Source organism: Sorex fumeus, unplaced genomic scaffold (genome assembly GCF_029834395.1).
Source record: "Sorex fumeus unplaced genomic scaffold, SorFum_2.1 ptg000050l, whole genome shotgun sequence".
Classification (NCBI taxonomy): domain Eukaryota; kingdom Metazoa; phylum Chordata; class Mammalia; order Eulipotyphla; family Soricidae; genus Sorex; species Sorex fumeus.
In genome coordinates, this window is record NW_026606107.1 from 18,780,560 (window position 1) to 18,796,122 (window position 15,563).

Consider the following 15,563-nt stretch of genomic DNA (forward strand, 5'->3'; position numbering starts at 1 on the left):
CATCAGGGAGATGCAGATCAAAACCACAATGACCTACCATCTCACACCTCAGAGAATGGCCCACATTCAAAAGAACAAAAGCAACCGATGCTGGCGTGGATGTGGCGAGAAAGGGACACTCCTCCACTGCTGGTGGGAATGCCGACTGGTTCAGCCCTTTTGGAAAACAGTATGGACGATTCTCAAGAAATTAGAAATTGAGCTCCCATTTGATCCAGCAATACCACTCCTGGGAATATATCCCAGAGAGGCAAAAATGTATAGTCGAAGTGACATCTGCACTTGTTTGTTCATTGCAGCACTCTTTACAACAGCCAGAAACTGGAAGAAACCTGAGTGCCCAAGAACAGATGACTGGTTAAAGAAACTTTGGTACATCTACACAATGGAGTACTATGTAGCTGTTTGAAAAGATGAAGTCATGAAATTTACATACATGTGGTACAACATGGAAAGTATCATGCTAAGCGAAATGAGTCAGAAAGAGAGGGATAGACATAGAAAGACTGCATTCATCTGGGGGATATAAAGTAACAAAATATGAGATTAATACCCAAGAATAGCTGAGATCAGCACCAGGAGGATTACTCCATAGCTTAGAGGCCAGCCAGTCATTCTAGGGGAAAGGGCAGCTCAGATAGAGAAGGGAACACCAAATAAAGGGTGTTTGGAGGATCCTCCCAGGAGGTGAGATGCATGTTGAAAGTAGACTATGGACTGAACATGTTTGCCACTCAATGCCTCTTTTGCAGACCACAACACCCAAAAGGAGAGAGAGAACAAAAGGGAACACCCTGCCACAGAGGCAGGGTGGGATGGGGGTGGGAGGGATATTATCCATGGTGGTGGAAAATGGGCACTGGTGGAGGGATGGGTATTTGATCACTGTATAATCGAAACCCAAGCACAAAAAAATTGTAAATCTACAACTGTACCTCATGGTGTTTCACTAATAAAAATTTAAAAAATAAATTTAAAAAAACACCAAAAAAATGGTGCCTCTTACCACATCAACCTCTTCCATTCTAAATTCTCATATTGCACCTATCTATAGCACAGCGGTAGGGCGTTCGCCTTACAAGCGGCCAACATGGCCAACCCGAGTTCGATTCCTCTGCCCCTCTCGGAGAGCCCGGCAAGCTACCGAGAGTATTCGATATGCCAGACACAGTAACAACAAAATCTCCAATGGAGACGTTACTGGGCCCGCTTGAGCACCTATCTAGCAAGATGTAAACATACTAGATTTGATGTCCCAATGTCTACAGAAATGGAAGTAGATATTGACAGTGAGTAAATACTAAACATTTCATCCTTTTCCTGCATGTGTATTTTTTTTATAATTTCTCATTCCTCCTTTGGCTCATGTTCTCCCTCCCAATCTTAAAACACTGTAAATATGAAGGTGAATAAAGTCCTACAATGGATGGAGGAAGTGGTGCAAGACACTCTAAAAACTCTCCTGAAACTTATCATGCCCAAGGACTCCTCTTGCCCTCAGAATACAGCCAATATCAGACCTTCTGGAAAGATTCCTTAAACTTATAACTCCTTCCCATTCATCCATTTCCCACAGTTTTCTGCTTACTTAACACATTGATGACAACATATATCTCTGTGGATCATACTTGGATGTCCCACAGAATTGCATGTATCACTGATGGCTCACACTTTAATATCACTCAAACATACTGTACCAACAGAAATAGTTATAGCAAAAATCTCTTATTATCCTTTAGTTGGATACTACCCTAACAAGCAGAGCACTTTTAACGAGGCCACCAAATAGCGAGAACCATAAATTGCAGTGCCAATGTCAACATGTTAATTTCCCAACCAATCCTAAATAAATCACCAGCTCCAGCCTGAGAGCAAAATAATTTGGGGGGATAGAAAGTCCAACATTTTCTCAAATAGATAGCACCTGAATAAATCTTTTTCTCACAAAACACGTCCCTCTTGGATAATTTTTCAAGTGGGAAGTACCTGAACTTGGGTTTGTTCTTAATGCATTAAGTTTGATCTTTGGAACCTCTCTCCCACTCAAAACAATCAAAATGACCAAGAACAGGTGACTGGACAAAGTAATTATAATATATATATACATATACTTATATATGTCACTGTCCTCCCATTGTTCATCGATTTGCTCGAGTGGGCCCAGTAACATTGTGAGACTTGTTACTGTGTTTGGCATATCAAATACATCATGGATATATTATATATATATATATAGTGGAATATTATTTGGCCATAACAAAAGATGAGATCATGTAATTTGCTGCTACATGGATGTATCTAGAGAGTATCATACTGAGGGAAGTTAGAGGGAGAGAGACAACACAGAATGATCTCCCTTTATATCCCACATGTGGGATATAAAGAAACATAGTTTGGAAGAACAAATACCCAAAGACAATAGAAAAGACCACGAGAACCAGTCTTCAATGGGAGGCTGTGTCTTGCAGAGAAAAGAGAACACTACAACAATGGTGGAGGAAAAGGCTCACACCTGAGGAGATGGGATGCTGAAAGGTGCTAAAGTGTGAAGCATGAAACTGCATCAGTAACAGTAATGTACACCATATCAATTAAAGTTTACAATTTAAGTTATAGAGGCAGGCTGGGGAAGAAGGAGACCTGGGGATATTGGTTTAGGGTAGTGGAAACTGATGAAGGGATTGATGCTGAAACACTATGCCTGAAACCCAATCATGAGTAACTTTGTAATTTTGTAACGGTGACTAAATAAAAAACTTAAACCCACTCTTTTATCACTTTTACTGGATCCTATATCTTCATGTTGAGTGGGTACCTTGAGTAGAAGGAATATTACTGGAAACTAGTAAAACATCCAGATTCCTAGCAAAAATTTCACTATACACAGAAATCACTAGTAACTACATATAGCCAAATGCTATATTCACCCCAAATTAAACACATCCCCAATACAATCTCCTCTTAGATCCCCAAAATGCCCACAGAATATTCAACACCACTCAATAACACCAAAGGGAGTCTAATAGAAAGGAACAGCAAAAATTCTTTCTAGGGTCTTAGAAATGTAAGCTTCATTAATTTTACAATGAATTTGTCTATGGATCTTGGAGAAACAGCACTTCATAAGATACTTTTCATGAAGGCAAAAAGAAAAAGGTCATGATATACTCTATCATAGGGACTTTTGACTGAAGGAAAGCAGAGCTGAAAAAAGCAAGAAATATGTGCTTATTTTTTAGCTATCAAATTATGAACATGCCCTGGAAAGCATAACCTTGATTGAGTACCTGCCACTGTGATCCAATAAAAACACTGTTGATAATACAAAGTGCTTTCACATTACACAGCTGTTACTTATCCTTTACAATTTAATTGCAATTCAATTGCATTTCTCGGATATAAACATATTAAGAATAGGTACATTCTAGGAAGATAAAATGGAAATAGCAGTCTTATGAGTGTGTGGAATATGTTTTTTTTAATTGAATAACCATGAGATACAGTTACAAACTTACAGTGATCAAGCACCCATCCCTCCACCAGTGCATTTTCTACCACCAATGTTCCCAATATCCCTCCCACCTCCCCCATTCCACCCCCTGCCTCTGTGGTAGGTACATTCCTTCTGTATTTTTTAATCCGATAGATGAAAGACCTTTCAAATAAAATTCATGCAATATCAAACTTTAGTCTTTGATTATGAATTTATATATTCTCAAAATAAATATTAATATAAAAGTTTGTTAGATAGAGAGCTGGGGGAGGTGGTCGGAAGATGCATTAGGTTGTCAGTAGATAAAAAAAAAAAACTACCTACGTGACTTGGAGAAAAATCATGTGAAATAGCTCCAAGATAGTTAAAACAGCTTTGTAACTTTTCCCACAGTGATTCAATAAATAAATTTTTAAAAAAATAAAAACCGGTTGTAGCAAAAGTTTAAAAAATCTAAATACAAAATAAATACAAAGAATAAGTTAATAAATACAATTGGATGATTAAAAAAACTGGAAACTAAAAAAAAAAGATAGTTAAAACAGCTTTGCTGAAATTAGTATTTCCTTATTTAACATTCAGTTTCTGTTTTGGCTCCTATCTCCAATCAAGTTAGGTAAGTGGAGGAGGCCTAACTGGTTTCATTTGAGTAAAAATCAAGTAAAGGTTTTACACTTACCATTTACTAAAATGAAGTGATAAATTTCAAAGCTTTGGACTAAAGGTTGCAGGGCCACTTTTGGCATCTTCACTCTAATCAACAAACTTCAAAACATCCATCTAATTTTTTAAATATCATGAATAATGAAAAATTACAAAATGTTTTATTGAATTTGATTATTTGAAGATAAAACTCAGTTGAAAAATACCACAATACCCAAAAGCAGAGAGAGAAAGAGAGAGAGAGAAGAAAAGCTCCTGCCAAAGAGGCAGGAAAGGCATGGGGAGTGGGGGGCGGGTGACGGGAGGGAACCTGGGGATCCTGGTGCTGGGAAATGTACACTGGTGGAGGGATGGGTGCTAGAATACTGTATGACTAAAATTCAATCATGAATGACTTTGTAATGCTCAAAAAATACGAACTGTTTTAAGAAAAAGAAAATATTTCCAATTCAGCAAATAAAAAATCCTGGAATAGGGTGGAGGAAAGATAGTACAGAATATAAGGCATTTATCTTGCATGCAGCAGACCACAATTAGAATCCGTAGCACTGTATGTGGTCCCCTGAATACTACCAGGAGTCTCTTCTGAGTACAGAGCCAGCAATAGCCCTTGAGCACCATTGATATGACCCTAAAAAAACCGCACCCAAAAACAAAGCCAGCAAAAGGGGACAGGAGATAGTAAAGAAAATAAAAGACTTGCCTTATACGCAGCAGACCCCACTTTGATCCCCGGCTCAAAGTGGCATCCCAAGGACAAAGAAGAACTGACTCATGAGCATATAGCCTTGAGAGTATCATCCAAGTACTTTATATACCTTGGTTTATAGTTCTTAGTCAAATATCTGGTAAGATATCTCCAGTAGTCTTATTTTAGGCAAAATATTTTCCACAATTCAGAAAATGTTTACTTTGATGGAATTCCATTTGTTTATCTTTGCTCTATTTTTGTTGCCAATGGCATCAAATCCTTTTCTGGTTATTTTGGGTGACATCCAGCAATGTTCAGGGGTTATTCCTGGCTCTGCCTCAGGAATTACTCCTGGCAATACTATATGGGATGTCAGGGATAGAACGCAAGTCAGCCATATGCAAGGTAAACACCCTACCCACTGTACTATCGTTCCGGCCCCAGCATCAAATCCTTGAAGATGCCTAAGTCAGAGTTTTCTTCAGTATATTTTATGAGATGGGGCCTAGTCTTTGATCCATTTTTAAATTAACTTTTAGGTATGGTATGAGATATGGATCTAGTTTCATTTTTTGCATGTATCTCCCTAGCTTTCCCAACAAAGGCCTTGTTCTACCTCATGCATCCAGCTCCTTTCTCATAGATTAACTCTCCATATATCTGAAGGTTTATAATGGACTCTCAATTCTATTCCATTAGTATTAGAGATTGTATTTATTCCAGTAGCATACCGTTTTGGTTACTCTATAATCCAAAATCAGAGAATGCAACAAATACCTAAAGACAACAGAAACCAAGAACTTGTCTTCAATAGAAAGCTTACTATGGAAGGCAGGGTGAGGGGCTGGGACTATGGAAGCAGAAAACTGAGAGGAGGGTGGGGTGCTGAAATATTTCATGTCTGAAAGCTACTAATGAATGGCCTTTAATTGGGGGGAGACTTTCACTTTCTATGGTAGTGATTGGTCTGCTCAGATTCTTTGCTTCATTCTAATTCTGTCCTGGAATTAGAATGTTTCTAATTACATGTTTATAAAAATAAAAATTTGGGGTAGAGGGTTTGGGCCACACTCAGTGGTGCTCATGAATCATTACTGGTGGTACTCAGGGGGGCATACGTGGGGCTGGACATTAAAGCTCTGTTGACCAGCACCTTAACCCCTGCATTATCTTCCTTATTCTAAAAAATTATCCATTTCTTTTGGTTCTCCAGTTAAGTCGCATGCAATTTGTTCATAGTACTCTTGAGTGATATCTTTATTTCTATAGTCTTCTGTCTCCTGTCATTTCTGATTCTATTTATAGTTTTCTCTGTGCTTCTTTTAGAGTCTATCTAAGGATTTATTAATTCTGTTCCTTCTTTAAAAACTGAGTTCTGGGTTTTATTAAACTTTAAAATGTTTTTGTGGTTTCTATAGTATTGACTTTTACTTTATTTTTTCTTATTTTCCTACTATTTAATTTAGGCTTCCTTTGTCATTTTTTTTTGCTTTTTGGGTCACACCCAGCGACGCACAGGGGTTACTCCTGACTCTGCACTCAGGAGTCACCCCTGGCAGTGCTCAGGGGACCATACCGGATGCTGGGAATTGAACCCGGGTCGGGCGCATGCAAGGCAAATGCCCTACCCGCTGTGCTATCTCTCCAGCCCCTTCCTTTGTCATTCTTTTCCTAGTTTCTTAAGATATAATTTTAGGGGGAAAACACTCAAAAGTCTTAGCACATACTCTGCATGCAGGAGGACTGGGTTCAATTCCTGGTACCACATAGCTTCCTCAGCACCACCAGGAGTGACTCCTAACCACCAAGCATGGATAGTCTCCAAGCACTGCCAGGTATGTCCCTAACTCTACTCCCGCAACCAGAAAAAGGTGTGATGTTAGGAGTCAGGTAGACAGCTCAAAGAGTTAGAGCACATGATTTACATATTGGAGCCCTGGGTTTAATCCCCAGTACTACTTGATTACCTGAGTACTGCAGAAGTTACCCCTGAGCCACAGGCAGACCTTTAACACCATCAGTTATGGCCCCAAATCAAGAAAAAAAAGGGGGTTTTTTCTGTTATATGTTTTTATTTTTTATTTTTTTATTTTTATTAGTGAAACACCATGAGGTACAGTTGTAGACTTACACATTATTGTGCTTGGATTTCAATTATACAATGATTAGATACCTATCCCTCCACCAGTGCCCATTTTCTTCCACCACGGGCCCCAGTATCCCTCCCACCCTGCCTCTGTGGCAGGGCATTCCCTTTTGTTCTCTCTCTCGTTTTGGGTGTTGTGGTTGGCAAAAGAGGCATTGAGTGGTAATCATGTTTGGTCTATCTTAAACTAAGAAGCTTCTGCACCTCCAAAGAAACAGTGACCAAAATACAAAGACAGTCTACAGAATGGGAAAGGATATTCGCCGAATACACATCTGACAAGGGGTTGATATCAAGGATATACAAAGTACTAGTTGAACTCCACAAGAAGAAAACATCCAACCCCATCAAAAAATGGGGTGACGAAATGAACAGAAATTTTCTCAAAGAAGAAATCCGAATGGCTAAAAGGCACATGAGAAAATGCTCTACATCAGTAATCATCAGGGAGATGCAGAACGAAACAACAATGAGGTATCATTTCACACCACAGAGACTGGCCCACATCCAAAAGAACAAAAGCAACCAGTGTTGGCGCGGATGTGGCGAGAAAGGGACCCTCCTTCACTGCTGGTGGGAATGCCATCTGGTTCAGCCCTTTTGGAAAACAGCATGGACGATTCTCAAGAAATTAGAAATTGAGCTCCCATTTGACCCAGCAATACTACTCCTGGGAATATATCCCAGAGAGGCAAAAATGTATAGTCGAAGTGACATCTGCACTTGTTTGTTCATTGCAGCACTGTTTACAATAGCCAGAATCTGGAAAAAACCTGAGTACCCAAGAACAGATGACTGGTTAAAGAAACTCTGGTACATCTACACAATGGAGTACTATGTAGCTGTTTGAAAAGATGAAGTCATGAAATTTACATACAAGTGGTAGGACATGGAAAGTATCATGATAAGCAAAATGAGTCAGAAAGAGAGGGATAGACATAGAAACATTGCATTCATCTGGGGAATATCAAGTAACAAGATAGGAGACTAACACCCAAGAGTGGCTGAGATTAGTACCAGGAGGTTTGCTCCATGACTTGGAGGCCAGCCACACATGCTAGGGGAAAAGGGAGCTCAGATAGAGAAGGGAGCACCAAATAAAGGGTGTTGGAGGATTCTCCCAGGATGGGAGAAGCATGCTGAAAGTAGACTATAGACCAAACATGATTGCCACTCAATGCCTCTTTTGCAAACCACAACACCCCCAAAATTTTTTTAAATAATATACAGGATGTTTGGGGTTTAGAGAGGTAGTACAGCAGGTAAGGCACTTGCCTTGCACGCAGTTGACCTGGGCGCAATCTACAGCGGTCCAAATGGCCCCCTGAGCACCCACCAGTAGTGATTCCTGACTGCAGAACCAGGAGTAACTCTTGAGTGTCACTAGGTGTAGCCCCCAAATAAACAAACAAACACCAGGAGGTTAGATCATTTACATGAACTTTTTCTTTTCTACTGGTGAATGCCTATATTACTATGAAGTTCCCAGTTATAACTACTTCAGCTGTGTCTCACATGTTCTGGTAGTTCAGTTTTTCATTCTCACTTAATTCCAAGAATATTTTTATTTTCTCTTTGACCCACTCAAAGTGTTTTGAGTTTTTCCCAGGTTTCTGTTGTGGTGGTTTATTTCCAACTTCAAACTATTTTGATCTAATTAGACACTAAATATGATTTCAATCTTCTTGATTTTATTGACAATTGTTTTCATGCACTGTCATGTGGTCTATCCTGAAAACAGCCCATGTACTCTGGAAAAAAAAATGTATACTCTCCTTTTGTGGGTGGTAAGCATTATGTATGTCTATTAATTACAGCTCTTACATTTCTTTATTGATATTTCTAACTGATATAGCCAATAATGAAAGGGAGGTTTAAAAATCTTACTGGGGAAAGAGAGATAATCAGCTAGTGGCATGCTTTGCATGTAGGAAATCTGGGTTTGACTCCAAGTATCACATGTTCCCCAAGCACTGTCAGATGTAGTACCTAAGCAATCTTGTTGATTACAGGATGATCCTTTGCATGCAGACAGCCTGGGTTTAATCCCAGCACCACATACAGTCCCCTGAGCACAGTCAGGAGAGGTCTCTTAGCACAGTGTTAAAGAATTAAATCCTGAGTACAAGCAGAGGTAGCTCAAAAAACAAATCAAAAGAAACCAAAAAAAAAAAAATAAAAACTAAATTGGGGGCTGGAGAAATAGCACAGCGGGCAGGGCGTTTGCCTTGCACATGGCCGACCCAGGTTCGATTCCCAGCATCCCATATGGTCCCCTGAGTACCGCCAGGAGTAATTCCTGAGTGCAGAGCTAGGAGTAACCCCTGAACATCACTGGGTATAACCCAAAAAGCAAAAAAAAAAAAAAAAACCAGAAACTAAATCTTGGTTAATATATTCTTTGATCATTATATAACTGCCATCGCTATCTTCTTTAACCTTTCCATTTTGTCTAAGTATGGATGTCAAAGCTTTTTTTAGACTATTAGCCTATATGAGTGTTTTCCAGCTATTTCCTTTGAGAATCTGTTTATCATGAGAGTTCAAATATGCTTCTTGAAAGCAGCAGAAGGTTATGTTTAGTTCTCTGATCATTCTCTGCCTCTGATGAATTCAGGTCAACATAGTTAAGTAAAATTGTTGAAATAAAAGAATTTAGTACCATTTCTTGCTTTTCTATTTTTATTTTTCTACTTTTTTAACGAACCACTCTTGATAAGATTAATTCTATAGACCAGTTTTTAGGTTTAGTTTTCATTGACAGTTTGTGATTTCTATACTATATTTCATTTTTATTTTATTTTGTAGAGTAATTCACAATATTTGATTATATTTAATATTATAACACCAATCCCACCACCATTACACCTTCCCACCACCATATTTGGGATGTTCCCATCCCAATCCCTGACCCCTGCCCCAAGACAGAACTGTATTTATTTTGTTTTTGTTTTTGGGTCGGACTGACTTTGGTTAGGGCTTATTCCTGGCTCTATACTCAGGGATCATTCCTGGCAGTCTTCAGGGACCGTGTGTGGTGCCTGGGATCAAACCTGGTTTGGCTGCATGTAAGACAAATCAGGCTGTACTAGTTCTCCAGCCCAGGACATACTGTTTTAGATATTAATTTGTTGGATTGGTGAGGTAGTACAGGAGGTAAGGCACTTGTCTCATGTGCATCTGGCTTTTAAACTAATCCTTGAATAGTTTTTGAACCACATCTGGCTGTGCTCAGGGCTTATTTGTGGAAGGATTGGGGGACCCTTATGCAGTGTTGGGAATCAAACCTGGGTTGGTCTTATGCAAGGCAAGTGCTCTACCCACTTTACTCTTTCTAGCTTAAATAGAAAATATTTTAAATTTCAGTTTGTCTTCTATTTGTTTTTAGGGTATTGATTTGTGATTTTTTTGTTTTTTGGATCACACCTGGCGATGCACAGGAGTTACACCTGGTTCATGCACTCGGGAATTACTCTTGGCGGTGCCCAGGGGACCATATGGGATGCTGGGAATCGAACCTAGGTCAGCTGCGTACAAGGCAAACGCCCTATCCACTGTGCTATTATTGCTCCAGCCCCTTGATTTGTGATTTTTAAAAAATCATCTTATGTTGATGATTTTAGGTATTTTTATTTGATATAATTTTAAGTGGAACTTAAATTAAAATGTTTCCTTCTGAAAATCTACCATTTACTTATTTATTTATTTCAATTGCATTGAATCACTATGAGATACTTTTACAAAGCTATTCATGATTAGATTTCAGTTATACAGTGTTCCAACACCCTTCCCTCCACCAGTGTACATTTCCCAGCACCAATGCCCCCAGGTTCCCTCCCATCACCTCCCACCTGCCTGCCTCTATGGTAGGCGCTTTTCTCCTCTGTCTCTCTGTCTCTCTCTCTCTCTCCTTTTGGGCATTGTGGTTTGCAATATTGATAATGAAAAGTTATCAAGAATATCCCTTTACTTACTTTTAACACTCAGATCTTGTCCAGTGTGATCATTCCCTGCTATTATGGTCATCCTTTTATGTGAATTTCATATGTTTGTAAAGTTTAAAGTTTGTCTTCACTTCTTTGGCCTTCTTTTATCTTCTTCCCATGTTCTGTGATATTTGCCTTTTATATAGAGGCCAAGTTCCAGTTGCCTCTTCTGGCTTGTGTCTTCAAAAATGTGTGTCTTGTCATTACCTTGTTGTTTACCTCTGTAGTGCTGAGTCTATATTCCCAATTAATTTCAAAACTAGTGAGTCTCAAATTCATTCCATGAGAGTTCATTACTATTCTCCTCATTTCCCACATTTAATGTTCATGAGTGTCTTACTATCTCTAGTAATTTGCAATTTATATAATACCATTTAAAATTTCTTGCAGAAACCATAATGCCCAGGAAGAAAAGAGAGAGAACGAAAAAAAGTGCCTGTAAAGCAGGCAGGCTGAGGCAGGGAGGATGAGATGACAGGAGGGAAACTTGGGGCAATAGTGATGGGAATTATACACTGTAGAAGGGATGGTTACTGGATACTGTTATAACTGAAACCCAATCATGAACAACTTTGTCACTGTGTATCTCACAACAATTCAATAATAAAAATAGTTTAAAAATAAAATTTTAATTTAAAAAAATTAAGCTTCTTGCAGAGCTGATTTAGTAGCTTAAACCTTCTTTAGCTGTTCTTTGTCCAAATATTTTTGAATCATTTCTTCAAATTTGAGTGACAACCTAACTAGGTAGAACACTTGTGAGTATGCCAACTTCATTTAATATACTGGCTACACCACACCATTTCTTACTATTTCCTTTCAATGAAAGTGGAGGGTTTCCTTGAAAAATCTGCTGATTTTGTTTTCATCTTGCACTCCTGGAATTTTATCTCTTCATCTGACTTTCATCAATTTACTTATATGTCTTTAATTGTCTGTCTCTCCTTTCCTTCTAGATCTCATTTAATCCAGGTATTATGTTTTCTTAAGTTCTGTACACTTTTTCCTTTTCCTGTTTATTATTAATGTTTTATGTATCATAGGGCTGGAGCGATAGCACAGCGGGTAGGGTATTCACCTTACAAGCAGCCAACATGGCCGACCCGAGTTCGATTCCTCCGCCCCTCTCGGAGAGCCCGGCAAGCTACCGAGAGTATTCGATATGCCAAACACAGTAACAACAAAGTCTCCAATGGAGACGTTACTGGGCCCGCTCGAGCAAATCGATGATCAACGGGAGGGCCTTTACTTTACTTTACTTTATGTATCATATTCTCAAGCACACTGATTCATTCTTCAGCTTCTGTCACTCTATTACTGAGTTCATCTATTGAGTTTTTTAGTTCACTGACAATTCTCCAGTTCAGGAATTTCGTTTGTTTGTTTTTGGGCTATACCCAGTGGCGCTCAGGGATTTAATACTGGTTCTGTAGTCAAGATGACTCCTGGTGGTGGGGCTCAGGGTACTATACAGGATCAAACCTAGGTGGGCCACACTCAAAGCAAGTGCACTACCCCGCTATACCATCACTAAGGCCCTATTTTAGTTTGGTATGAGATAGGGTGATAACTATGGCACATCTACAAATGTCTAAATTAATAACTACACAGAGGAGTAATTTCAAAATTACATCTTCACATAGATTTAAATATTTTTTAAATAAAGGAAAAAGTGAAGGGCAATAGTATAATAGGCAGCTCATTTGGCCTGACATGTGGTCAATCTGGGTTTGATGCCTGGCATTTCATATGGTTCGCCAAGGCAGCAGGAGTAATTCCTGAGTGCAGAGCCAGGAGTAACCCCTATCACTGGATGTGGCTAAAAATCAACAAAAAAGAAAGAAAAACTGAGCTGGGAGATGGCTCAAAATACAGGAGTGTGTGCTCTCCATGAGGAAAGCCTAGCTTCATTTCCCAGCACTGCATATTCCACTAACCACCTCCAAAAGCAACCCCCAAGCACGACCAAGAAAAGCCCCCAAATAAACAAAAATCTCTCAGTAAGAGTGCATTTAATAATCCACCAAAAATTTCTAAGTTTTTAATGTTATGACACTCCTCAAATGAAAATGTGAGGACGGAAAAATCGTACGACAGCAGAGCATTTGCCCTGCACATGACTGACATAGGTTCAATCTCCAGTACCACATATGGTGCCCCACAAGCACCTCCAGGAGTAATTCCTGAGTGCAGAGGCAAGAGTAAGCCCTGAGAATCACCAGGTGTGGCCCCAAAACAAAAAAAAAGTTGTGGTATACTCAATGGATGGGCTAGAGCAATAATACAGTTGGTAGGGCACTTGCCTTGCATGGAGCTAACATAGGTTTGAGAGATAGCACCCTGTATGGCCCCCCAAAACTGTCAGGAGTGATTTCTGAACACAGAAGAAGGAGTAAGCCCTGTGTACCATCAAGTGTGGTCCTAAAACAAAACAACAACAACAAAATCACCCTCAATGGAATATTACTCTGCTGTCAAAAAGATATGCCCAGGCTGAAACAATAGCTCAGAAAGTTATAGCGCATGATTAGCATGCATGAGGACTGGGTTCAATGGTCCCTCCATGGTCCCTCAAGAACAGAGCTGGGATCCTGCCCCCGACCATTGCCCCTCCAGTGCCGCCACCTTCCTCTCCCATGTAAGTCAACTTCCCCAACCAGTGATCCAGTCCCCGCACCTGCATCCTGCCGGGCACATGGACCCAAACTCCTCCCAGCATCCCGCGGGCATCCTGCATCCAGCCACTACCCCTCGAGCACCGCCACCTTCCTCTCTCAGGTGTGTGGACCCCTATTATCGCCCCCTCATCTATTCATCTGGAACACCTTCTAAAACCTTAACCACAAAACCACGCTAATGCGTTCAGGTGAAGAACTTATTTTCTCTGCACCCCACATCTGAGGCATCCATATGGTCCCCCCATCACCGCCAGGAGTAATTCCTGAGTGCAGAGCCAGGAGTAACCACTGAGCATCGCTGGGTGTGACCCAAAAAGAAAAAAAGAACTCAGTGGTGGGACTGATGATAATTGCATATTTATAGAGGTAACAAGTAAACCCCCCCAATTCTATATTCTAAACTAATGATAAATCAATGAAAAAAATTTTAAGCATGAAAGAGGAGATGGAGTACAGTGGGTAGGGCACTTGCTTTTCATACGGCTGACCCGAGTTCAATCCCCCTGCATCCTATATGATGCTCTGAGTGCAGAGCCAGGAGGAAACCCTGAGTACAGCTGGTGTGATACAAAAACAAAAACAAAAGGAATGACAGTATTGCTAAAGGTGTAAGCTATCTACTTCTCAGGAAACACAAGTTCTCATTTAAAAACTTTCCTAGGGACTGGAAGCACAGCAGGTAGGCTGTTTGCTTCACACACGGCCAACCTGGATTTGATTCCCAGCATCCCATATGGTCCCCCGAGCATCGCAGGAGTAATTCCTGAGTGCATGAGCCAGGAGTAAACCCTGTGCATCTCTCAGTGTGACCCAAAAAGAAAAAGAAAAAAAATCTTTCCTAGAATTCCAGTCAATAGCATTTGAAGTCAACAACACTTCAGCAATTTTCAGGGTAACTTACCGTACCCCATTTTGTTGAGTTACCATGATTTATAATACTGTTAATGACAATTTCATACATACAGTGCCCTAACACCACACCATAAAGAAGTCACTTACTTTAATATGATGTACACCATTCAATTTTCCAATCTGCTGCTCAATGGTCCAAACACAGGAACTACATGTCATCCCCTCAACAGATATGGTGATAGAATTCACACCCATACTTGAATCCATTTTGAATTCTTCACATTCCTATTAGAAACAATGAACTCATTAATTTCAGCCACTAATAATCCTCAACATTATCCCATCTTCCCCAATTTAAAATTAGTGTCCTTTGCTCTCACTTCATTTACTCCCACTTCAGGGACTCTGCCCTAACTTTTCACTTAGCTTGGGAGAATTACTCTTCAAGACATCTGCGCAGAGTCTCCTGCCTCCGTGCCTGGCTGTCCTCACTGGGGCCCCTTGGAGAAGGGTTGGTTGACTTTCCCTCCCCACCACGAGTAGAGCCCAGCAGCTGAAGACCTCTGGTTCCAGCCACAGCCATGCTTAAGACCACTCTCCACACGTTTGGATGAGCCTCTGCATGAAGAAACCGGCAGAGGAACCCAGGTGTGTGGGTCGTAGATCTCCAAGCCTGCTCAGATTGGGACTGGGGCCTCCTCCACCCAGATCCCCCATCTTCCAGTATGTAGGCATTACACCCACCAACTGCCCCCAGCGCCATGTAATCCCATCAACGGCCAAGACCCAGAGACTATAAAACCCTGCTCCTGAAAGTGCATGGCCACATTTGCAGCCGTGCGACAACTTATTATCTAGATCTTACTCTGGAAAACCTGACAGGCTACCAAAAGTATCCTGCCCACATGGCAGTGTCTGGCAAACTCCCCGTGGCGTATACAATATGCCAAAAACGAGTAACAATGATGGGTGTCATTCTCCTGACCCTGAAAGAGCCTCGAATGTGGCACTTTTAAAATCTCAGGGTTAGGACAAAGGAGACATTACTGGGGCC

At 40.4% G+C, this 15,563-nt stretch overlaps 1 protein-coding gene across 1 annotated transcript in view; it reads right to left on the minus strand.

The window, feature by feature from the left end:
* ATP7A (ATPase copper transporting alpha) overlaps positions 1 to 14,776 on the minus strand; it is a 131,277-nt gene extending 116,501 nt beyond the window's left edge. The window contains exon 1 of the mRNA XM_056124115.1: positions 14,657 to 14,776. Coding sequence (XP_055980090.1) covers positions 14,657 to 14,776 — 120 coding nt within the window. The remainder of the gene's footprint in view (positions 1 to 14,656) is intronic.
* Between the last annotated feature and the right edge of the window lie 787 nt (positions 14,777 to 15,563).